This window comes from Lynx rufus, unplaced genomic scaffold (assembly GCF_022079265.1).
Source record: "Lynx rufus isolate CCGP_SWC_20201006 ecotype Redwood Valley unplaced genomic scaffold, mLynRuf1.p SCAF_13, whole genome shotgun sequence".
NCBI classification, from domain to species: Eukaryota; Metazoa; Chordata; class Mammalia; order Carnivora; family Felidae; genus Lynx; species Lynx rufus.
In genome coordinates this window covers 39,821,883-39,846,663 of record NW_025814827.1, presented here as the reverse complement: position 1 = coordinate 39,846,663, position 24,781 = coordinate 39,821,883, and the positions used below count along the sequence as shown (strand labels likewise).

Genomic DNA, 24,781 nt, shown 5'->3' with positions numbered 1-24,781 from the left:
TGTTTATGCTCTTTCTCCCCTAACTGGGATCACAGGTTGGTCACCTTGATAATGGTTTAGGTACATCCATTCACAATTACCTCCCATAGATGGATAATCCAGTATTTCCTGGTTCAAGTCTTAAAAAACAACCTTGTCTTCCTTATTTGTAAGGGTGGTTCCTTCTCTGTTGTCCAGTAGACACTGCCTTTGATACGTATTCAAGAAGTGGGATTTTGAGGCTCTGTACCTCCAGGTCTTAGAGATAGCAAGTTTGCTCCTTTATGTCATGTTGTTTTTCTTTTCTAAGAATTTCTCTGATAATAAAGCTTTGTTTACAACTCATTGGGCTAATGTAGCACATATAAAGTCATTCAATATTTAAAATTTTAATTTAATTAAGAAAAATAGACCAAACCTTAGAATAGATGGAATCAGAATGTCATATATTCATTTTGGTGCATTTGGGCAAAAACTTCCTTCCTTCCTACCTTCCTGCCTTCCTACCTTCCTGCCTTCCTGCCTCCCCTCCCTCAGTAAACATGGATTGACTACCAGTTGTTGTTGTTGTTGTTGTTGCTGTTTAATATAATTTATTGTCAAATTGGCTTCCATACAACACCCAGGGCTCATCCTGACAAGTTGAATGCCAGTTTTGTATCAGGTACCATGACAGCCACAGAACACAAGATCCAGTCTCGAACATTCTCAGGAGTGCACAGGATGGTGGGAGAGATGTGCATAGCAGCCCAAGTGGACAATAGAGCTGCTTACGAAATAACAGCATAGCATCTGGACTCCTGTAAAACTCAAGCCTTAGTGGACAGAACAGTGGTCATCACACAGAGAAGCTTTTCCAACTAAGGAAAGAAGGCCTGCGAGGAGGAGGTCCTGCTGGAATCTATGGATCCCATGTGAATGCGGGTTGTTTCAGGCCTTGGGGCTAGAAAGGCAAGCAGCGTCCAGAACAGGAGGAGCCCTGAATATCGTCATATCATCATGCAAAATTGAGATATTATCTCATCAGTAACAGGGAGACAGAATTTAAGAGTTTCAGTCCCGTGATCTAATTTTGAATACAGAACCACCTCTCAGGCTGTGGGAGATGGGCTTGCAAGGCCTTGCGTGCTGTGGCCTCAGCTGGTCCCTCTTACTTTCCTTGGCTGTTCTTGTTCCCCGCCTCACTGCACGCTAACCACAACAGAACTCTTTGATTGCTTAAAATGGCCAAGTTCTTTTCTTCTTCTGTGTCTTTGAAGGCATAGCACTTTTTGAATGAGCCACATGGCACATTCCCTATGTTTGAAATGCTTTTCTGCCCCACCATAGCTAGCTTCTTTCCTTTGCTAGGTTTTGGCATATAGAATCTCCCTCAGAGACCCTCCCTTCAATTGAAGCTACCCTAAGTTAGTTCTCGTATGTTCTACACAGCTCTCATGACTTCATTTGTTCATTTACTGATGTTTTCATCTACATCTACCATCAGAGTGTAAGTTCTGAGATGGAGATTGCTCAGCGATGTGTCCCTAGCACCTTGCAAATGTGCCTGGCACCTGAATGATGATCATCTATCCAGTATCTACTGAATGGGTAAATAGAAATCATCCTGAAGGTGGATAAATCTGCTAGAAAGGGATTGTGGGGCTTCTGCGTGGCTCAGTCGGTTGAGCATCTGACTTGGGCTCAGGTCATGATCTCATAGGTTGTGAGTTCAACCTCCACGTCGGCCTCTGTGCTGACAGCTCAGAGCCTGGAGCCCGCTTTAGATTCTGTGTCTCCTGCTCTCTCCGCCCCTCTACTGCTCACACTCTCTCAAAAATAAATAAACATTAAAAAAATTTAAAAATCTGTTAGAAAAGGATTGTGATGATTGAGATAATAAATGGTGAAGGCCAGAACTAAGGGGTTATCTATAGAAATGTATGGAGAGCACATACAAGGGCTATTTGCAGAGAGAATTGCTTCATTTAGCCACATCAGAGGCAATTTGTGACAGAGAAGTCGTATATGTACATTGGATTTCTGGCTTCAACAGGAATGTATATAAGTACCAAAACATAAACTGGAAATACAGAAGAAAAAGTATAAGTAGAAGCAAAAAGATCAATTCGGTTTTAGATGATCTGAGGCCGAAATGACTGGAGACATTGAAGCTATTGTATTCACCTAGCATCTGAAAAGTCTAGTCTGATGCTAAGTAGATAGGGCTATGTTGGAGATACGATGTCTCCAAAAAGGTAACCACCTTTATCGCTTTCTCTCTACCCAAGATGGTATTGTACAGCTTGGAGAAAGCTGGGTCTCTAAACTGACTGAAGTTTAAAGCACTGCATGACTAAAGGCAGGACCTTGGTTGTGGGGGAAGAATGGCTTCAGGAGACTGACCATAATACCCACAGCACTTGTATTTGGTCCAGGAGAGACTCTGAATAAGTGATTTACTTCTTGCTGGCTTTCCATCTGCTAAACTGGATGACTTGTGTTTAGAAGCATTTTGGCATCCTTGGACGCAGTGACTGCCTACATGATTGCAAATTAGTGTTTTCATTCCACGTTAGTGATTTCCTCTCATTCTTTTCCCAGGGGAGATGGAAAATTGCTGTTGACTGTTCTTGACATAAACCTCTGTATGCCTTGCAACACACTAGGTGCCAGAAACCTCTTGGCATTCATTTGGAATTTCCCGTACACTCACAATTTATATTTATAATATTTAATCTAACATCAAAATAAAACATTGTTCAGTTCTTACCAGTCCAGAATCTCAGTTTGGGAATTCAGTTGCATCAAAGACTATCTTTCTGTTTACGAATCTCAAATCAAAATGTGGGAGGATGCCAGTTAGTTATATGCCCAGAATCTAAGACCCAGATCTGAGAATGCCCACTGGACTTTGCTCCCTTTTACCTATTAATTTCTAGAAATCTCTGTCCATGTTTATGCCAGGTGTCTAAAACATAATTTTACCAGGCATCTGAAATTCACCACGAATTGCCTAGGATTTTCCTGAGGAACATTCTAATTCTAGCCTGGAAGACCCTTTACTGAAAGCAGGTGGTCTCCAAATTTTTTATTGTGCACTCTACCAGTAAAAAGTTTCAGAACACACTTCTTAAGCTCTGTTTTCTAAAACATGTATCTCATATAAATGTGTGACAGAACTAATACCCACATTATAAAACAAATGCCAAAATGTGAATTAAGGTGATATTCATATTATTTTTTAATGGCTTGCTAATTTCTCTGGCTTTGGGTTCTCATTGGCTAATATCTCAAGGCTCAGTATAAAAATAGGGATGGACTCATTATTAACAATAGTGTATTTAAACCCATGCTTCAAATAGTCCCTTGATAAATTCTCTTATAATATATGGGGGTCAGTGTCTTGGCAAATCTGATTCAACTCTCCTTGCTTTTAACTCATTGCATGACTGGTGGAGAACTTGTACTGGCAGTCAGAGTGTCTGCTCTGCCATTTTCTTGTTGATGGATTATTTTGGGGGGTTTCTCTGCAGGAACCTTCTTTTTTTAACTTTTTTTTTTTTTAACATTTATTCTTTTTTGAGAGACGGAGACAGAGTGTGAGCAGGGAAGGGGCAGAAAGAGGGGGAGACACAGAATGTGAAGCAGGCTCCAGGCCCTGAGCTGTCAGCTAAGAGCCTGATGCAGGGCTCGAACTCACCAACTGTGAGATCATGACCTGGAGCCAAAGTCGGACCCTTAACCGACTAAGCCACCCAGGTGCCCCATCTGCAGGAACCTTCTGAAGCCAACTTGTTTATTTTATCCAGTTTAGCTAAAACCAGATTGTAGAATCAGAATACTTCATTTAAGTGGGCCCCCCAAAACCACAGTATATTGAAAGTAAAAGAACAAGTAAGGATGCCACATAAGAAGGAGTTTACCCACCAAAGGTGACATGTGATCCCGAGCTGCTGACATACTGAATGAAGGTGCCAGGGTCAGTCAACTTACTGAATATTAAAAGACCTCAATTTTTAAAATGAGCTCTGGGTGAATGGAAACCATAGCCCTAATACTTCCCTTCCCTTTCCCACCTTCTTCTTCCTCTGAGTCTGAAACACCTGAGCAGCAGGGTTCCCACCCACCCCTTTCTAAACCACTGTACATTCCTTCACTCACAGAGCTGAGTCCTGAAAGCAGAGGGTGGCATTTCTTTGTACTTTACCTTCAGGCAACTGGCTGAGACCATCCAATCTGCCCGGAATGTAATTTTGGCTTAAAAGAACCAGAACTAATGGAAGAACAGAAGCAGCTTAACCCAAACTGTTTCTCATTCCACTGCCCTACGGAGAATAGAATGGAGGAAGGAGGGGAGGTTTTGTGAATTCTGCGCCTGTGTCCTTCTTTGAGGTTTGAACCATGGACAATTTTAATTACACCTATAAAATGGTACCTTGGGCACCTTCGGGCATAGTACATGCCTGAACTTAGGTGAGAATTGGGAGTTTTGCTTTATAAGACTGAGTGATTTTGAGTTTTGGCAATAGACAAGTGTCCCTTTTGGGACAGTCCTTTCTTCCACCTCCCAGCCAGCTCCCGCTGACTATGTCATTTACACTTGCCTTCTCTTTGCATCAAAGCCCAAATTAAGGTCTGTACCAACTAGTATGACACATTAGCAGGCATTTGGGGATGTAGGTAAGACTGTAAGTATAGGCCCTTGATAGTTCTTGCTCTTTATGGGACTGGAGGCAAGTTTTGTTTGTGTTTCTTCATTCTTTGTGCCTTTGCTGTTCCTTTTGGTCTGTTCCAGCATGCAATTTTAATACCTTTAAAAAAAAAATAAGACTTTATATTACTCTAGCTTGTATTTTCTTTTTATATTTATATTTTCTTTCAAGACAATGCCTTTTCAATGCCTCATTTCTAGTTTTTAGAAATTTTTTGCTCTGACTTTGACTGCAATACTGATGATTTTGAATAACTGCAAATAGTTCACAAAGATTGAAGTTAGACTGTTTTCTTATGCATATTGTGATAGCATATTAGGACTGTATTAAATATTAGTGATTATTAAATAATGGTGAGTGTATGGTTGTGTATAAGACACAAACGGAATTTTTGTAGCATGAGGCATATCTGGTTCCCACTGGGAGGCTGTTGATTAATGTAAAAAAAAGCATGTAATGCCATTTAGAGACCACAGTGTTTGTGTAGACTGTTGTGGGGAGTTGGCTCACTGAGTTTTTTGTTTGTTTTTTAAGATGGTAAGGATTTTAGGTGGAGGGATTATTTATAGCCTAACACTTATAAAGGATAAAAGAAGTATAATCCTAGTCCAGTAAATTTGATTATGGAACTGAGCTTGGGAAATCAAGCTGTCTGACCTCATGCCTTAGTTTCACCATGTGTAAAACTAGGTCCAGCAGCAGCACCCACTTCACACAGTTACAGGTAAAACACTTAGAATAATGCCTGGTGCACAGGAAATTCCCGATAAATGCAGCTGTTCATTTATTAAGTATAACTGTTTAGGCAGTAAGGTCTGCCTAGACAGAGATTATTTTAAGCTTTAGTAATTGGTGCCTTTAGCATTTCATCTGGAAAGACACATAGAGCTAGGCTTTGTGCGTCCCTATATCTGCCCAGGTGTGCCTGGTGCCAGAGGTGGAACGTAGTGGGCAGTAGGGAAAAGTGAGGCATATTGAGAAAAGGTTGTAGGAGATCTATGACCATGGCAAAGAGACCTGGTTACAGACCTCTCAGTGGGGGCAGGCTCTTCCCCCGACTCCACACTTCAATCTGCCCGGCCCCCTTTTCACCTCTTGCCAAGTTTTATCCTGAATTTGGTCTTCCCTCTCCATGACGGCCTTGTCATTATGAGGTGAGCCTGTGGGGAGATGTTCCTGCTGGACCTTTCCTCAGCTCTCGGGTTCTACCCCTGCCTCATCCATGACCCCACATCCTTGCCTTTTCTTTGGTAGAGGTCAGGGTAATTGGTTTGTGGGAGTTTTGAGGGGTCTGTTAGCTGAGAGTTTTAAAAACCCAATGCCTTCTATGATATGGTCCCCATTTCATTCTCTTTCCCTTACAAGTTGAATATTTATTAAGCCCTAGGAATATCAGTAATTTGGACCAAACAGCTAAGTTTTATGCTGGCCATTTGGAAGTTAATGTTGTTAAGAAAATAATTTCTATTAGTAGAGCCAAATAATCCTATTAATCTTTGTTTTTGTGGGCTGAGAATAAATCTGCAAACAATTTGCAAACAATTATTAAACACCCACTTTGTGCAAGGTGTTCATGTCAACCACTTACTGAAGGAAATAGAACAAGGCATAAACTGGGCAGCATAGAGGTGATTTTTAAAATCAACATCTGCCAAATCCTAGTAAGCTACCCCAGCCCTATCTGTCTGTGGCATCTTCCACACCTTGGATGACCAGATTTACTTTGGCTAATCTAACAGACCGAGGCGTGTGCCTTTCCTACCTCAGTCTTCCATGTGTTTCTTGCCCAAAGGTGTTCCTTCGGTCAAAAAGAACAGCTCCTTTAAGTAACTGCTTGTGTTTTACTAATTAGAAGACCTTCAAACAGCAAGCACAGTCATTTTTGGTTTATTTGGAAATGGTTGCACTCGGGGATAGAAAAGTGTTCCGGGTTAAAAATGGCTAGAGGGCTGAGAGAATTCCTGCATGTTCTTTCTACTTACCCTGGTCTTGTGAAAAGCCGCCTCCAAACTGGAGAGGGAATTTCCCTATCGTGTAAGACCCTGACCCTGTGCATGTGCCTGAAGCAGGCACATAGTTTTTATGTGTGCCTGTTAGTTTGAATCTGTGATACTGATCTGCTTTTTGTCCCTGCTGACGGTTATTATATCTTAATGGGCGAAACACTACTCTAATGATCCTTGTGTATATAATTCTTGGAGTACAGAGCAGGCACCAGAGGACCACATAAAAATGTTTGCCTCAATTTCCCTGCAAAAAAGGGGCCCAGAAACCAGACTTGACCAAGTAACAGATTTTTAAAGGTAAAGGAACCCAATAAAATTACCAGCTTTTCACAGCGTGTGTCTATTTCCTTTCGACATATTGTGAGGTGTAGGTGAAATATTCTAACTGAACTGACAGTGTGAGTGGGGATAACTAAGGAGAGAGGGAGATAAAAGTAGAAACCACCAGCAATGATTGATATTGCAGTAGCAGGGAGTTGTCGGGGTCTCCCCTTTGTGGATTTGACGCTTCACCTTTCTGACACCATTTGCAGGAGTTGTTGGTATAATGAGCCCCAAACAGATGGGAACAAAAGCTAGAATGACCCGGAATTACTGTATCAGGGCTTTGAGGCATGCTATAGAATTGTGTAGGCTGGTATTTGCTTATCCAGCTTATAAGATACAAGGTAGGTGTGTGTGTGTGTGTGTGTGTGTGTGTGTGTGTGTGTGTGTGTGTGTGAGAGAGAGAGAGAAAGAGAGAGAGAGAGCGCACATGCACGCTACAGAGGGAGAAAGACAGAGTGTGGTTTTTAAAGTATAAAATGGAAAGAGTTACGTAATCCCAGGCAATTCCAAATATGTTTTAATCAATGACTGATTTCTTTCTGTATAGTAGTCATCAGTGAACTAATTAATGGGCTCATGTAATGGTTAGAAGTTTGATAAGTGCCTTCAAGAACAGACTCTTGGGGCATCTGGGTGGCTCAGTCGGTTGAGCATCCGACTTTGGCTTGGATCATGATCTTGTGGTTTATGGGTTCAAGCCCCACATAGGGCTTGCTGCTGTCAATCTGTCAGAGCACGGCCTGCTTCGGATCCTCTGTCCCCCTCTCTTTGCCCCTCCCCAATTTTTGCTCTCTCAAAAATAAATATTAAAAAAAAAAGAATCAACTCTGTAATACAGTGTGCCAATATTTGTGGAATAGAATGATCAGTTATTGATTCCAGCCCTATGTAGGAACTTAAAATGTTTCTGGTGAATAGGAGGCAGAATCATGTGCATGAAAACAGCTCTTCTAGGAGTCCTAGTACCTATGCCCTTACTTTTTAGACCTTTGGCCAATAATCTAACCTTCATTGGCTACTCTGTAGTAGAGAAATGATAGAAATAATTTCCTTAAGCTCGTAGACTCAACCAGGATACCTCTTCAGAGTGCTTCTTCCACCTCTGAATTTTATTTTGTTTTTAAGACCCTTACATGGAAGAGAGAAAACCTCAGTGGAATACTTGGCATTTACCCCAAATTAATCTAATTCTTCCTTCATAACTAGTTTTCCTCTCCCCCATTTCTCCCCCAGGTCCATATCTAGCTCTTTTTTTTTTTTAACTTTAAAAAATATCCATTTTTGAGAGAGACACAGAGCATGAGTGGGGGAGGGGCAGAGAGAGAGGGAGACACGGAATCCAAAGCAGGTTCCAGGCTCTGAGCTGTCAGCACAGAGCCTGACACAGGGGTTGAACCCATGGACCGCGAGATCACGACATGAGCCAAAGTCGGATGCCTAACCGAATGAGCCGCCAGGCACCCCAGGCATATACAGCTCTTAAGCTCTTCTGCCTATTCCTGTGGGTGGCCCAAAGCCCTTCCTCCAATTGTAGATGTAGGGCCTCAGGTGGTTTTCACTCCAGCATCCTCAGTCCCATAGCTACTTAGTTATGCGACTCGGTAGTGCTCTGTAGTGTCCTTCTCCTCTGTCCTGTGCTTTCTATCCACGGTATTTGCTACTTCTTGTTCACTGGAATAGATTCTAAACCAGTTTTTCCAAATTTTGACATGTCCTATAGAATATAACTGTTTTTTTTTTTCACTTGTTTTTTTTTTTTTATGAAGTTTATTGACAAATTGGTTTCCATACAACACCCAGTGCTCATCCCAAAAGGTGCCCTCCTCAATACCCATCACCCACCCGCCCCTCCCTCCCACCCCCCATCAACCCTCAGTTTGTTCTCAGTTTTTAACAGTCTCTTATGCTTTGGCTCTCTCCCACTCTAACCTCTTTTTTTTTTTTCCTTCCCCTCCCCCATGGGTTCCTGTTAAGTTTCTCAGGATCCACATAAGAGTGAAACCATATGGTATCTGTCTTTCTCTGTATGGCTTATTTCACTTAGCATCACACTCTCCAGTTCCATCCACGTTGCTACAAAAGGCCAGATTTCATTTTTTCTCATTGCCACGTAGTATTCCATTGTGTATATAAACCACAATTTCTTTATCCATTCATCAGTTGATGGACATTTAGGCTCTTTCCATAATTTGGCTATTGTTGAGAGTGCTGCTATGAACATTGGGGTACAAGTGCCCCTATGCATCAGTACTCCTGTATCCCTTGGGTAGATTCCTAGCAGTGCTATTGCTGGGTCATAGGGTAGGTCTATTTTTAATTTTCTGAGGAACCTCCACACTGCTTTCCAGAGCGGCTGTACCAATTTGCATTCCCACCAACAGTGCAAGAGGGTTCCCGTTTCTCCACATCCTCTCCAGCATCTATAGTCTCCTGATTTGTTCATTTTGGCCACTCTGACTGGCGTGAGGTGATACCTGAGTGTGGTTTTGATTTGTATTTCCCTGATAAGGAGCGACGCTGAACATCTAGGTTTACTACACCACTCATAACTTCTCAGTGCCTCCATGCTGTGTATTGAGTGCCTTATAGGCTCTTCATCATGGCCTTCATCAGAATTCTACCGATCTTGCTCTAGACTAGAATTAACACTCTCTTCAACCAAAATGGAACTACCTGCCCTTGCCTGCATCTTCCATGAGCCTGTCTGCATCTGTTTCTTCCATGTGAAATGTCTCGCATCCTTCCAGTTGATGTTCACTGGAACTTGCTGTAAATTTACAGATTGTCATTGCTTGGAATGCATTTGGCTCAGTTAATGGTAATTCATAAATGGGTGTCTCAGGTATCTGCCTGAAGCAATATAACCATTGAATTTTTGCTCGTAACCTTTTCACCTAAGGTGATACTGCTGTTTAAAACATTTTTGGAGGTGAAGAATGAAGGGAAAGCTATTTTCCTTATTCTTTCCTTGAAAATGAGGCAAGTAATGTATCTCCAGTGAGTGTGTGGATGAAGGCATGATTATGCAACCTGACCAAATAAACCTTGATTTCTTACCGGGGACTAGTGGGGGTGAGCAAACAACCCTAATTCAGATACACCCCTCAGAAGACAATATTTTCATCTACCAAAATCCTGTCCTTTTCCAAAATTTGTTTTCTTTTAAAGACCCTATGCTCTCTTATCAGGAAGCATTTCCTGATACCTAACAGAAGAACTCCCATTGGTATTCTTGTAGCCTGTATCCCACTTTTATCCCTGTTACATACCAGGTGCGAGGCCAGATGCTGGGGTTATCGGGATGCTTAGAAACCATCCCTGACTACAGGCTTCCTCAGTCCAGCAGTGGAGGGTAACTGTTCTGCTACACGCTGTTAATACAGGCTCTTTATTAGACTTTCTTCCCCTGTGTAAAATACACATGCAGGTGAAAGAGGAAGAGAGTGAGGACTTAGGAATCTGAAGGTCAAGGAGTTCCTTCCAGGGCAGGAAACCTTTCCCCTGGGCCTTGGGGGAGGGTGTATGGGAAGGGAAGAATCCTTGGCATGCCGCCCCAAGTGGCTGGAGCACAGGCAGCCTGGGAGAAGGGGAAATGGTAGGGGATGAGATTGGAAGTGTAGCTTGGTGCTGGGAAAGGAATGGGCTTAAACATCAGGCCAAGACATTTGGGGTTTACCCAGTATTTAAAGGAAATACGTATGAGGTACTGTAAGCATCAAAGTAAAATGTTGAGACCCATGGTTTTAAAAATATAATGGCGGCAGGGCACCCGAGTGACTCAGTCGGTTAAGCGTCCGACTTTGGCTCAGGTCATGATCTCATGGTTTGTGAGTTTAAGTTCCCCATCAGGCTCACTGCTCTCAGCACAGATCCTGCTTCAGATCCTCTGTCCCCCTCTTTCTCTGTCCCTCCCCTGCTCATGCTTGTGCTCTCTCTCTCAAAAATAAATAAACATAAAAAAAATCATAATGGTGGTGGTTTGATGAACGGTAGATTGATAGGAGAGATGGAAATTGGAGATGACAATGAGGCTGACTTTCTGAATGGACCCAAAGGTATCTTGTATTTCTTTTAAAACACTTGAGCCATTATTTTTTGTAATGACAACTATTTGTGCATATCCCTTACTATTAATAATGTTTCCTGAAGTTGGGCTTGGAGCAGGGTTTTGAAGGACCAGAAAGTTTTAATAGCACTACTCCTATCTGGAACACTCATGAATTCTGGAAAGTTTCCTTTATAACACAAACTACTCAGTAGTTGCTGTCTTCTTTCTCTACTTCTTTCCAGATATTAAAGGAGATAAGGCATTAACAAGCATTAAAACACATTAACCATGTGTATATTTATTTTTTATTTTATTTTTTAAAGTTTATTTTTTTTTTAATGTTTACTTTTGAGAGAGAGAGTATGAGCGGGGAAGGGGCAGAGAGAGTGGGAGGCACGTAATGTGAAGCAGGCTCTAGGCTCTGAGCTGTCAGCAGAGCCTGACATGGGGCTCAAACTCACAGACTGAGAGATCATGACCTGAGCCAAAGATGGACGCTTAACCAACTAAGTCACCCAGGCGCCCCTAAAGTTTATTTATTTTTGAGAGAGAGAGAGAGAGCGAGAGCGCGCAAGAGCGTGGGTGGGGAGGGGCTGAGAGACAGGAGAGAGAGAGAGAATCCCAGATAGGCTCCACACTGCCAGCACAGAGCCTGACCTGAAGCTTGAACCCACGAACCATAAGATCATGACATGAGCTGAAACCAAGAACCAGGATCTTAACCGACTGAGTCACCCAGCTGCCCCACCACGTCTATATTTAAAATCCCAATAGTCATCATTCATTGGTACCATTTTCAGTTCATACCATTCTCTATGTGCTGTGCCATGCATACATACTCCCCTGCTTAATATTTCCAGTACATGGTATTAGACCCATTTTATGGATCTGGTGAGGCTCGGATACTTTAACCTGCCAGGATCACATAGTAAGTTTTGCTCCTTCCACGATAGTCATCTTGGTATTTTTCTGTACCTTAAGCTTGTTCCTTCATCAGAAAAAGAAACTTCCTTTTGCAGTTATCTCTTCCTAGAATGCTCATCTCCCAAATATTCACAGAACTGACTTCTTCAGCTCTTAAGTTAAATATTTGTTGCCTCCTCAAAGAAGCCTCATCAACCATCCAATGCAATGCTGCCTATTTCTCTACTTTCTTCATAGTATATTGTTATCTGAAATTATTTTCTGTCCCCTAGGCTAGAGTATAAATTGCATGAGATCAAGTGTTTTGAACCTCCTACACACTTTTGATTTATATAATCATAGCATTAACAGTTTCTAGAACTTAATACACATTCAATAAATATTTACTCAAGGGCTGGGTGAATGAATGAATGAATGAATGAATGAATGTTGTCAGAGCCCATGCTTGTTCTCCAGTTCCGTTTTCTAGATGTTTTCTTTTGGTTACCTAGCACACTGGAGCAGTATTGGCTGACCATACAGCCCATCAAACTGTGTGTCTGGGACCCAGACTGATTAAGTTTTAAGGACCAAGTATTTGTTCACCAGAACAACAATCCACAGGTCATTCTAATTCTCATTAGTTAAGCTCACTTGGTTATATGTAAGCTTGCAGTTCATATAGAATACCTACAATGTGGAATTAGTTAAGAAGTGAACTTCTCTGATAAATTGTAGAACTTCACCTTTTCTTATTGCATTCCTGTTGGCTGATTTTTGTAGGAGAATATTGGAATTTACATAAATCAGACATTGTTCCTGGTTGTTTTTTTTTAAAGCACCAGACATGTAAAAATTCCTGGTCTAATAAATTAGTAAATTCATATTATCTCCACACACAAAATAACCATCCTGGGAGGGCAAATTCTTTCATTCTTTACTCAAACTACATTTTTCTTCTGTGGTTTCAGATTGCCCTTTTAAGAAGTGTGATTTTCCTTTGTCTTAGTGGGATCTGAGTTGACTTTGTCACTAGCATGTTAACCTCTCCTTTCCCCACACTTCCATATCTAAGAATAGCTCGTTGATTAACCCTAAGTGAGTGAAGGTGGCCTGCGGAGGAATTTTAAGTACATTTCTCGGTGTTCTGTGAAGTTACATGATCTTAGCTCAGTTAATTAACTTTGTTAAAATTGTATAAGGGGGTTCATACAATTCAGCTATAGAAGACGCAAAACAATTTGAAAGGAACCTGCCCTTTACCTTGATCTCTACCTTCTCCAGAAACCATGCTGTAATGCCAATGAACAGAATAATGGTTGACGAGCAAAATTTTAAGGCATTCTAAATATCACTGGTTGGTTTAATAAAATTAATTAGCCTGCCACGGAGAAAATTTACTAGCGTGCTGGTTAATTTCACAATGTAAAGTCAGAGAAGGGAGGTGGGGTTGAGGGAACAAACCTTATTAGTTTTGAATAATTATTTAAAGATGTGGAGCTGCCTATTCCAAACACTTTGATTGCCAAATCCATTAAGCCTTTACAATCTCAATGTTCATATCCCAGTATATATAGAAAGGAATCTCTCTAGGTGAAATCATATGCATATTAGTTAACAGCTAGATGACTTAAAGATATAGAATAACAAGTAGAATCCTGATAAAACCATGGGAATGAGAACTTGCCTTAGACTAACTCATGGGAGGTTTCCATAATCTTAATTTGCCATTGATGCAATTATTGCTTTTTCTTGTCTTTTTAATCCAAACAAGATGTTTGCAGTGGCCATGGAAAGGTGCCTAAATCACATGCCTGAATTCATTTAATTTGCCAACATTGTCTTTTTTTCTCTCTTCCTGGTAATGGGCAAGAGTCAGTTCTGGTGCATTAGGTACTAAATCTCTTCAATTACCAGCCGGGAAGAAAGATTTAAAATTGTGCTTCAAACCTACAAACTGATTTAGTTTTAAAGCACAAACACTTCTCCTGTGGAGCCTAAATTAAACTGCAGAAAGGACGCAAAACTTGAGGAATTAAACCAGGCAGGGCCAAGGCTCAAGCCAGGGATGGGAGCCATTTTGGTTTCTTTCACTGGAGCCCCCCTGGCGCGAGAGGAAGGGGAGCAAGAACATGCTGCAGGACACAACTGTGTAAGGAAGTGCAGTGTCCCATTGCCTGGAAGCTAGACGTGTAATACATGTTAGTGTGGGGGAGTCTAATTAAACTTTCCTTTTTTTCCTCTTTCTTTTTGGGTACTTGACAGCCATTTTCAATGTGGATGATTCTGTGGTTGATCTGGAGACCCTGGCAGCCTTATATGAAAATGTGAGTATCAAAGACCTACAGAGCCAGAGTTTCCAGATTATCATATCTTCACTAATTAAAAAAATGTTTAGGTCCAAAAAAATGGTCATATGTGACTCCTTCTGCCCCCCCCCCGCCCCCAAATCACTGAGCCATTCATGTTCTTGGGCAGAGAGGATTTTGACATAGCATGGAAGAGATTAAGGCATAGTTTCTATAAACATAAGCTCCAATGAGAGCAGATGTGAGAAAAGCACTAGGTTCTGACCGTGCTGTGCCACCGGGTTAGCAGATCTCTTTGCACACCTGCATGAGAGGGTGGTTCAAGGTGAAGACCCCTTCTGTGCCATGGAACCCAGCCCTGTGGCTAGCTGTCAGAGTAAATGAAGGTGAGCTACCAGCTTACTGTTGCTGCACACTACTGTTTTCCTCTAATGAATGGAAATATTGTTACCATCTTGGATGATTACTTTTAGACCAAATGAGCTGATGACCTTGAATGTGGGAAGTAGTAAAAAGATGGTGGGTGTGTGCTTTGGATTTAGAGTCAGACAGTTTTACATTTGAGGTCCCACTCAGTAGACTGCTGAGTGACTCTGGATCAGTTGAATCCCTTAAGCCTGTTTGATCATCAGTAGAAGGGGATTATAATGGGCTCTGTCTGATTTTTGTGAGTGTTAAAACAGAATTCAATATAAGTAGCAGTAGCAATGTATCTTGAAAATAAACAGCACCAGACACATATGTGCTCTTTAAATTTGGGCTGTATGTGGAATAACCAGCAGCACTGGCAGGCTTTCCTGAGAAGATGACACAGGAAGAATCAGAGTTCCCATGATTGTTAGCATTTCTGGTTCATTGACTCTGTTAGGATTTGAAAACAGAGTGAACCAGATTCTCTTTACTGAAGTAATGATATTTCCCAGGAAGCTGCCTGGGAGCTCTATAGTATGCCTTGGTCACCATGCTCAAAAAAAGTACTCATTTCGTTGATTATGTCCCCTGGGACCTTAAGTCTCTTATAGAAAATTTCCGTAGCATAATAATCCAACCTAGTGAGATTGCCAGTTCCTTACACATTTTACATCATATAAAATTAGAAGCTATTTAGTACACCTGAGTGGGGCCTTCTCGCATTCCATCAGTAAGGCTTTCATTAATAGACAAGAGGGTGCACAAATACCAGACCATTGGGAGCTAGCAGTGCATTTGTTGAGTACCCGGAGGGCAGCGTGGTATTATGGGAGAAAGAGAGATTCTGAGTCAGGACGTTTATCCAGTACTTAGTGTGAGCTTACGTAGGATCATCTGAAAAGCGAAGATACAATAGTTGATACTGAAGGACTTTCCAAAAAGCCAAGTGCCTTCTAGATGCTTTTTGTTGTTACTGTGAGCTCAGGACTGTGCATATGGGCAGTACTTGTTAGCTCACAGTAGAGGAAAGCTGCATGCAACTGAAATTGTTGGATAAATTGAGAAACTGTAGCTAAGTGCCAAAATAAGCAGTACAGATGAATGTTTACCGAATCTACAAACAGAGAAGGTGGAGACTGGAAATTAAAACGTCAGGAGCCTACAGAAGTTAGGAGAGCTGTTCTAAGGGTCAGGAAACAAATACTAAGGACCACTCACTGATACCTGCTTACAGGGGATTCGGAGGCAGCCGTCAAATGTCCTGACTTCTGTGTCCACCTACAGTCGCTTGTTAGGACCATTTGCTTCAGCCAGCGATTTGCAAATGTTAGCATGCATCAGAGTCACCTGGAGGGCTTGCCGCCCCAACCCCCACCCCAGCTTCTTGTGCCTGGGGTAGGGCCAGTTATTTGCATTTCTAACCAGAAACAGGTGATGCTAGTGCTGCTGGTCCAGAGACCACGCTTTGAGACACGTTGCTTTAGATAGATTCTCATTGTTCATTCTGCGTGTGCTTTGTTTGGTTTCTCTTTTAACACAGAGAGCCCAGGAGGATGAATTGGTTAAAATAAGAAAGTATTACGAGACATCCAAAGAGGAAGAACTGAAGTTGCTGGATAAACCTGAACAGTAAGGACGTTTGAACACTTTTCTGTTAGGCCAAAAGGAGAAGTGCATCTCTGTCCTCCTTCCTCCCAGCTCTGGATAATTGCATCTCGACTGTGCCGTGAGCTAAGTCGTAGCACCATGTCCCCATGACCTATTACATGCAGCAGAATGACCTGACTGCCCGGAAAAGCATCCAGGGGATTTGTCTCAGCCCCTTTCCCTATCCCTCATGATTCCCCTTTCTTGTTCTAGCAGCTTGTTAATTCCTCCCAGACTAAACATTCTGGCCAAAAGGGTAACTGAGGAAGGAAGAAGTCATTGCTCGGTTTAAGGTTCTGCCGATGCAGTTAAAAAGATGATGTCAGAGTCCCAGAATTCAAATGGATTTTCCTAAATGTCATGTCCGGTAAATGTAGTCTGAATGTGCCAGCTTTCCCCCGAATCTCTCCACCTGCTCTGCCCAATTTACATGTGACCTTTTTATCATCTTTGTACGTGCTTGTTCGTCACTCTGTTCACTATCTAGAGTTGTTTGCTCTATGGTTTGGGTTGTCATGCCACAGCCTTTGAACACCTAGACCTCCGATGAGTAACTGAGTGGCTCTTGCCTTGACTAAGCCCTTGAGGTCTGCAAACCACAGATAAGTACATGGGGTTCTGCAGCCCTTGGGCCCCAGCTAGCTTTTCATGGCCCAGGATTGAGGATGTGGAATGGGTCCAGAGTGGACAGCAGCATCCTTTGCCTATTGCCACCCTTGAGTGCTTGGTATCCAGTTCAGGCCACTCCCCTCAGCCTGGAGATGAGGTGAGTGGTAAAAAACAAAGAAGAAACTAAGCAATCAGGTTTCGGGGAACAAGTGAGCCCTAGAGACATCTCAGTTTCTTTGGCTTGTGTTGAAACTTTTGTGCCTTGAGCTTGGGTCCCCTAGAATGCCCCACTCCTCTTGGACTGCCTGGGCATTCAGGTCCAGGAAAATACCTCTAAATGACAGGGTGGATGATTTCTAGGTTTATTCGGTTATTGAGAAGCCTTCATGATAATTTGGGAAACCTTAGATGAATTGTTCTCACATGGAGCGTAGGAACCACTCCCCATGCCACCCCTGCCCCTTCCCAAGTTATTTCATGAAGCCCAGGAATATTGTGAACCATTGCAGATGGGGTTCTACTGCCCTTTTGGTCTGGCAACTTGAGCTACCCTCCCTACCAACTCCTGCCCCTGACCAATCCTGTGGCCCACTCCCAAGTCATGTTTCCTAATATAACAGATTAATTCCCACTAAGGTGCTAATGACTGAATGTGAAGTGACTAATAATGGGATGTTTAGACACCGACAAGTCCATGGGGAGTATTTGAAGACTGTCTTAGCCTAGGCTGCTATAACAAAGTAACCCAAAGGATGACTTTATAAACAACAGAGATTTATTTGTCACAGTTCTGGAGATTGGAAGTCTGAGATGGAGGTACCATTACAGTTGGGTTTTGGTGAGAACCCTCTTTCAGAATGTAGACTGCTAACTTCTCTTGGTATCCTCACATGGCGGAAAGCAAAAAGAAGGAAGCAAGGTCTTATGTCTCTTCTCCTAAAGGCACTGATTTCACTCAAGGTCTCAACCCTCCTGACTTAATCACCTCCTAAAGGCCCTACCTCCTTATACCATCACATTGGGGGTTAGGATTTCAACATATACGCTTTGGGGGAACACAAACATTCAGTCCTTAACAGGGACAATAGGGCATATCAAGCATTTGAGTAGTGGCCAACCATGCCACGCTGGGCAATGATCTCTAAGCCTGGAGTTCACAAGCTTTTCATGTAAAAAAAATCAAATAGTATTTTAGGCTTTGTTGGAAGTACTTAAACCTGTTGTAGTGCAAAAGCAACCAAACAAATGGGCATGACTGTGCATCAGTAGAGTTTTGTTTATGGACACTGAAATTTGAATTTCATACTATTTGTGTAGATGTCATAAAATGTTATCTTTCTATTGATTCTTTTTCAACCATTTAAAAATATGAAAACTATTCTTAGGTGGCAGGCCGTACAAAAACAAGTGATGAGCTGTATTTGGCCTGTGGGCTATAATTTGCCAACGCTGGCTCCATGCGCTGGGAATGGCTGACCCAGTGAAATGAACAGTGGGTTTCTACAACTGGAAGTGTTCCCCTTATCATTTTGGGTTAATGTCTTTCTAGCATTATTTTTCAAGATTAATTGCCAGGACGCAGAATAATGGTGGCAGGTAATTAACAGATAAACTTATTATTCCTGCTGATGTTGATCTGATGATATGGATACTGATGATCTGGGTAAGAGAACATTTTCAAGGTTTATAAGTAGTCATTGCAGTGGCTTCCCAAAGATGCTAAGCAATTACTGGCAGCAAAGAGGACTGTCGTGTTGTCCTGGTAAGGTGATGTGCTCAGGCTCAGCTGCTGGAGGGTGAGGTGCACGGGGGTAGGGGCTTCAGGCCTGAGTGAATTCACCTTTGCTGTTGACCTCCTGCATAGTGCAGCGTTTGTTTGATTTTAGCCAGGGTCTGATTTCCTGCCAAGTTTTTTGCCATTAGCTCCAAGTTAGTCGACTATAAGCATGTTTTACATACTGGAAAATATGAATCATTTATAGTTTCAACATTGAAATTTTCTGAGATCCCTATGATGCCCAGTCCTATAAATCAGGGCAGGGAGAGGTTGGCCTCATCACTCACCTCATCAGCTTTCTTGTAGCTCAGGGCCAGATTTAGAAAGCCATTTCACATAGAGGTGTCATCTGCTTGGGCCTGGGCTGTCTGAGAACCACTCCCTCCAAGGATGGCCTTCAATTCTTTGCATTCTGCCTTGGGATGGTGGTGAGATGAGGTGAGCTCTATTGGATTTGAGTTGGCCAAACACAAGCCTTTTGTGGCCTGGATAGAGGACACCATGTAAAGCCTATTGGGATGCCCCACTCAGGGTCCCCAGTTTCCTCAGCACCCTCACAAACACACTGACTTGGTGAAACAAGGCTCTGTGAGTGTACTCCCCTGTAGAGGAACCGTGTACATCCCACTGTGTACACAGCCCTGTGCACACAGCCCTGAGATGGTACCATTTGGGGGTTTAGGGAATGATCAATTAAACATTAGTCCCTTGAAACAGTGGGCCGTAATACCTCATTCCACCTGTCAGCTGAGTTGGTGCTATCAATGGGGATCCACACAATGTCATGTGCAGAACTTCTCTCCTAAAGACAGACTGGAGTTGGAGCGCTTCCTGGGATAATGAACCTGCCCTGGGAAAGAATGAGAAGATCCCTAGTTTGTGGCTACTTTGCTGTTGTTTAGTCCTCTTTATATCTGGCCCTAGGTTACAAAGTTAGATTAGTCTGACAGGAAGTAAATCTATACGTATCCATAAGTACCAAGGCCCAATGCCCCAGACATATACTTGGAGATTTGTACAAGAGTTCTTATCCCTGCTCGTAGGGGGAGAGTATAAAGCACAGCTGGGGGGAATAAGATATTTATCAGCCACTTGCCTCATAGCCCTTGAGGTTACTTATGCCTCTGGTACTCTTCCAGATAAATGGGAAAGGAGGTATCTGTGGTGCTCTTCCTCAGGCCTTCGCATGGCTATTTTAGAACAGAAAGTAACATAAAATCGCAGTCTTCTCAAATTTATGTCTCCAGTAATTCTTATCTTCACATTCCACCAGGTGTCCAAGCCAAAAACCTGCAAGTCCTCCTGGACACTTCCCAGCATCCCTCGGGGTTGGTCAGTTACTCTGGTTCCTGCTGCCCGAGTAGCCTTTCTCATGTATCTGCCCCTCTCCCTTCACACCACAGACCCCCTTTCCTGCCCTCTGAGAACAGTGTGGCTGCAGCCCTGGAGGTCTTCCAGCGTCAAATCTGCTGTCCCCTTCAACTCACCGGCCAAGCCACTGCCGTGGTGATTTTCTTAAAACAAAAAACTCAAAGTATCACCTCTCTGTTTGAAATCCTTTAAAAGTCTTTATTTTAGAATGCAAATCTCCATTTTAGCATCTGAGTTCTGGTTATTTTCTCCCACAAACACCATTCATCCTGTCTGGGCCTGCCCTGAGAGTTGGTCACATGTGTCCTGTGCAAGCGCCAGAGGGCTCCAGGGAACCTTGGCTGACATTGTCTGTCGAGGGCTCCGACTTGGATGGCCTGCACATGGCTCTCATAGGCCCCATCACTGAAAATATTTATTATACCCTGCAGCAATGGGTGCTTTATTTTTCAGATTACCAGGAAGGAATTGTGTGTAAGTTAAATTCTCTTCTAAGGTCTTAGCATGGTACCTGACACACTGTGAATGCTTCCTACATGTCTACGGGACTGACTGAAATTCTTGGTGACTGCTACTCTGGCATTAATTTTCGGTGACACATTCCCCACAGTTGTATCCAAAAGTCATGTAAACTTCTTGAATTTCCCTTCCCTCCTCTAACTCTGGATATGCGTTTCAGACCCTTCTTCATGCACAGGTCTCTGGATCTTTAAGGTTCTCTGAGAACCCTCCTAGTCCAGTTCCTAATCCCAGTGAGGCCTTGGTCCTGGAGAACCTTGTAGTTCCTTTCCACTCTATCCTGGGTAACAGGAAGTTGATGAGCCTAGGGGCTTGTCTCCTTATACTAGTCCCAAACCTCCTTTCTTGAGGCTTGTTATAAGTAACTGTACATCCAGCATTCTGTCTTTTTCACCTGCGTCCTCGTTGGATAGCTGAGGTGTCCATCTGTATCTTCTCTCACACAGTCTCCACAAACGCTTAACTCACTCTGTTTATTTAAACTAGAAAGTGTACATACTCTGGGGATCTGGAGCCTACTTGGGGAGGAGTGTCTTTCGGTCACTGCTGGGAAAGGAGAAAGGCAGGGTGTGGCCCTTGAGTTAGCTCTCAGCATTGTCTGTATAAACAAAACTTCCCGACAGCCCCATGAGGACCAGATGCCGCTAGTCCCAACAGCTTTTCACTGCTTATATTTGTGAAAACTGGTGACACTCCTGATTTCGGTCACAAGTGAATCAATGCTTTAATACTAATTCTGTGAGAAACAATTTACATAACAAATACAAGTTTTCATCTCATTTTAACTCAGAATTTCTATGGGTTTCCACTATTATACTCCAACATGGTTTTCATAATAATCAGATTTACAGAACTTTAAAAAACAAAGGTATCTTCAGTTTTATGTGCATTCTTTGGTTCATCTCACTGTCATTTAAAAAAAGAAGAAGAAGAGGGCGCCTGGCTGTCTCAGTCAGTATTGCTGGCGACTCTTGATCTCAGGGTTGTGAGTTCAAGCTTCACAAATGGGCATAGAGATTATTTAAAAAAAAAAAAAAAAAAAAAGAAAGGAAAGAAAAGAAAAAGGACCGTGACCTGGATATAGGATTAAAAAACAAAAAAAACAGCTGATAATTAAAATCTTATCAAAACCCAAGGCCTCCTAAAAACAAAGTAAAAGAGGCACAAAGTGCAAGCGAAGGAAACTTCTTTGGGTATGGAAAGAAGGGTTCAGCTTTGCTCCTATGGAAAAGCATTCTTGGTGAGAGATTGCAAAATGTCAAAGTAATGATGTTATGCGTTGACCAAGGCTTTCAGAAATATCAGTTAATCATCATTTCAGCCCCACACTGAATTTAATAGCTGTTAGTGGATTTTCTCCTTCTCTGAATTCGTGTCCAACTCTTTCCGCCCATTTTAGTTTATACCCCTTCTTCTGGTGGTTGGCCTGGAGAGTAGGTAGCTCTTCCAACTTAATTTTGCAAAGGGCACCAGTGCCCAGCTGCTCAGACAGTGAGCTTCTGTGTGTACGTTAGCACTCACCTTTAGCTTTTAAAATCTGTCTTACTGTAGTTTTTAACACTGATGTCTACTTAATGAGTGCTTGCTTTGTTCCACACCCTGAGCCATAAACTCTGTCTTCATAGGCAAGTTGATGTGGGAAAGTAAACAAATATCTGTAGAATAGGGTCACTGTAGACTGTTATCGAATTCAGTGAGCAACAAATAATAGTAATCTCACCTCAGGAAGAAACATTTTGTCACTTCTCCACAGACATCTGCCTCAAGCCTTCACTTTACTGTGCCTGTGTTAAATAGACCCTTAGAGAATGCTGCGTTATAAAGGGAGTTCATTATTTATTTTCATATACTAAAGGTAATGCTCCTATTGGCATAGCAGGAGATAACTCTTTGTGGTTCAGGATAATTGCATTAACACTCTGTGCCTAAAGTAATGTATACACCGTACATTTATATACCGTCCTAGAAGCTCATTTAAAAAATGGCTTGGTTGTCAACAATATAACACACACCCTTGGAAGTCTTAGGTCTGCCTGTCAGGTACATTTTATAATTGTTAAAACTGACACAATCAAGTAAAGAATGCTCTCATGGTAGATCTTTTTCAACTGTTTTTTTTTTCTTTGTGAGTGTGTGTGAAGCTAGATGATCCATTATTAATTTTTACAGATTTTTACACGAGTTAGCCCAGATACCTAATTTTGCTGAACGGGCCCAGTGCATAATCTTCAGATCTGTCTTTTCTGAGAGTATCACCTCCTTGCACCGAAAGGTAGAGATCATCACAAGAGCTTCTAAGGTATGTTTGCTATCTAATTTAAGAGGGTGGTTTTGCCCTTATTGAGGGTAAAGAAGGAAGCAGGGAGTGGGAGAATCAACTAGAATCCCTTTGTAGAAAACCTTTGGATTTAAGACTGTGTGTTGTGCTAAGCAGAGCTGTGATGATTATCCTGAGTATGTGTGTGCATGCAGGTGAGGGAGGGAGGAAGAGAGAGAAAGAAAGTCAGGTGCAGACTGACAGGGAGAAGGAGGAAAAAAAATGACGCTTCTACAGATGGATTCTTAAATATCACAGATACCTTCTAAGGTACATATTGGCCTCTTAAAAACAACCTAAAAAGTGTAGTGTGTTTGCTACTTGACTGACTGGATTGCAAGAGATTTTGCTTGAGACCCATGCACCTGATCATCTGACATGTGTCCACACAGTGAAATAAGAAGATTCTAGAGACTTGATAAGCAAAATAGAGGACTGTGATAATAAGTGGTGGGCAAATACATTTTTGTTGGCTTTACCACACTGGTATTCTTTGTAAATTCTAATGTTTGTTTGTTTTTTTCCTCACAATGACCCATGTCCTTAAGAACATGATAATCCTCTCCACACATATGTAGTATTGAGTTCTTCTCTGAAGGCATGATTCTTTTCCTTCAAAAATATAAAATGCTTCAATAAAGAAAGTAGAAATATGACCAAGGAATAATAGACACCCTCTGATAATACCCTAAAAAGGAAGGAACAGAGGTTGCCCTGGAGCTGCATTTCCCTTTCTTTCTTTACCCTACAATAAAGGAAAACAAAGTCAACTCAGACTTGGAGAAGGGGGAAAAAGTACCAACTTGAAAATTTTGCACTTTGAGAAAAAAAGAAGAAAAATAAATGGTACGAGGAGCTGAAGAAAACCCTAAGCAGCTTGAAATTGTGAAAGTTAATAGACATCTCTGCAGATACTTAAAGAACATAACCTATGGCCTGGAAATACATTATTATAGTTTATCTCTGAGGACTACACCCACGGATAAAGAAGAATAGACTTGGTATTAAACTTGCCTGACATTTAACTGTACTGTTTATACAGATACATTGTCCAAAAACAGATCCTCAAATGATAGCAGACCCGTTTCTACTTAGAAGTCATGAGATGTAAAGTGTAACTCTACCAAGTCTCTTTGTTCCATTTACATAAAATTTACATATTTAAAATAAATATTTAAAAAATAAAACTGGCTCGAATAGAAATACTAATATTTAGTCCTCACTATTAAGACATGCAGTTCGTAATTCATTGAAAGGATAGAAAATGATGACTTTCAGTTCGTTGAAAGGATAGAAATTTTCCATTTCGCCAGCTGTCAGTCCAGCCACCAAATAGCCTGATGGCTACTCAGTAAATATTTGTTGTTGAATGAACATAGGTACCTTTGAAGTCCAGCTCTGTAATAATTGGTATTTGCTGTCACAGGGCTTGCTGCACATGAAGAGTGTGAAGGATATTTTAGCGCTCATTCTGGCTTTTGGAAATTACATGAATGGAGGAAATAGAACTCGGGGACAAGCAGATGGATATAGCTTAGAAATTCTGCCCAAACTCAAGGACGTCAAAAGTCGGGTATTTATTTCTCACAACAAGATTCTATGATTTGCCATTATATTCCTTCTATACCTTTAATTTAGACATATCTATATGTTTTCTTGGTTGCTCCATTCATCTCTTTTCTCCCTTTAACAATAAAATTTTTCTTTGCTTTCTTTTGACTTTTGGGTAAAAATTGGTTTTTCACGTTTGGTCTTACAGAGACGACAAAATCCCCAATATTGGTTTGTTCTAAAAGAATGCAATTGGATGTTGAACTGTAATGAGAGAGGAAAACAGCACGCAGTATCAGCCATAGCACAAGGC

General features: G+C 41.8%; 1 protein-coding gene across 3 annotated transcripts in view; it reads left to right on the top strand.

Annotated features, from left to right (window-relative positions):
* Nucleotides 1–24,781, top strand: part of FMN1 (formin 1) — a 391,346-nt gene that overhangs the window by 234,142 nt on the left and 132,423 nt on the right. For all 3 annotated transcript variants that reach the window (XM_047075353.1, XM_047075352.1, XM_047075354.1), the window contains 4 exons: nucleotides 14,223–14,284; nucleotides 16,218–16,306; nucleotides 22,770–22,899; nucleotides 24,344–24,490. In XM_047075353.1, coding sequence (XP_046931309.1) covers nucleotides 14,223–14,284; nucleotides 16,218–16,306; nucleotides 22,770–22,899; nucleotides 24,344–24,490 — 428 coding nt within the window. The remainder of the gene's footprint in view (nucleotides 1–14,222; nucleotides 14,285–16,217; nucleotides 16,307–22,769; nucleotides 22,900–24,343; nucleotides 24,491–24,781) is intronic.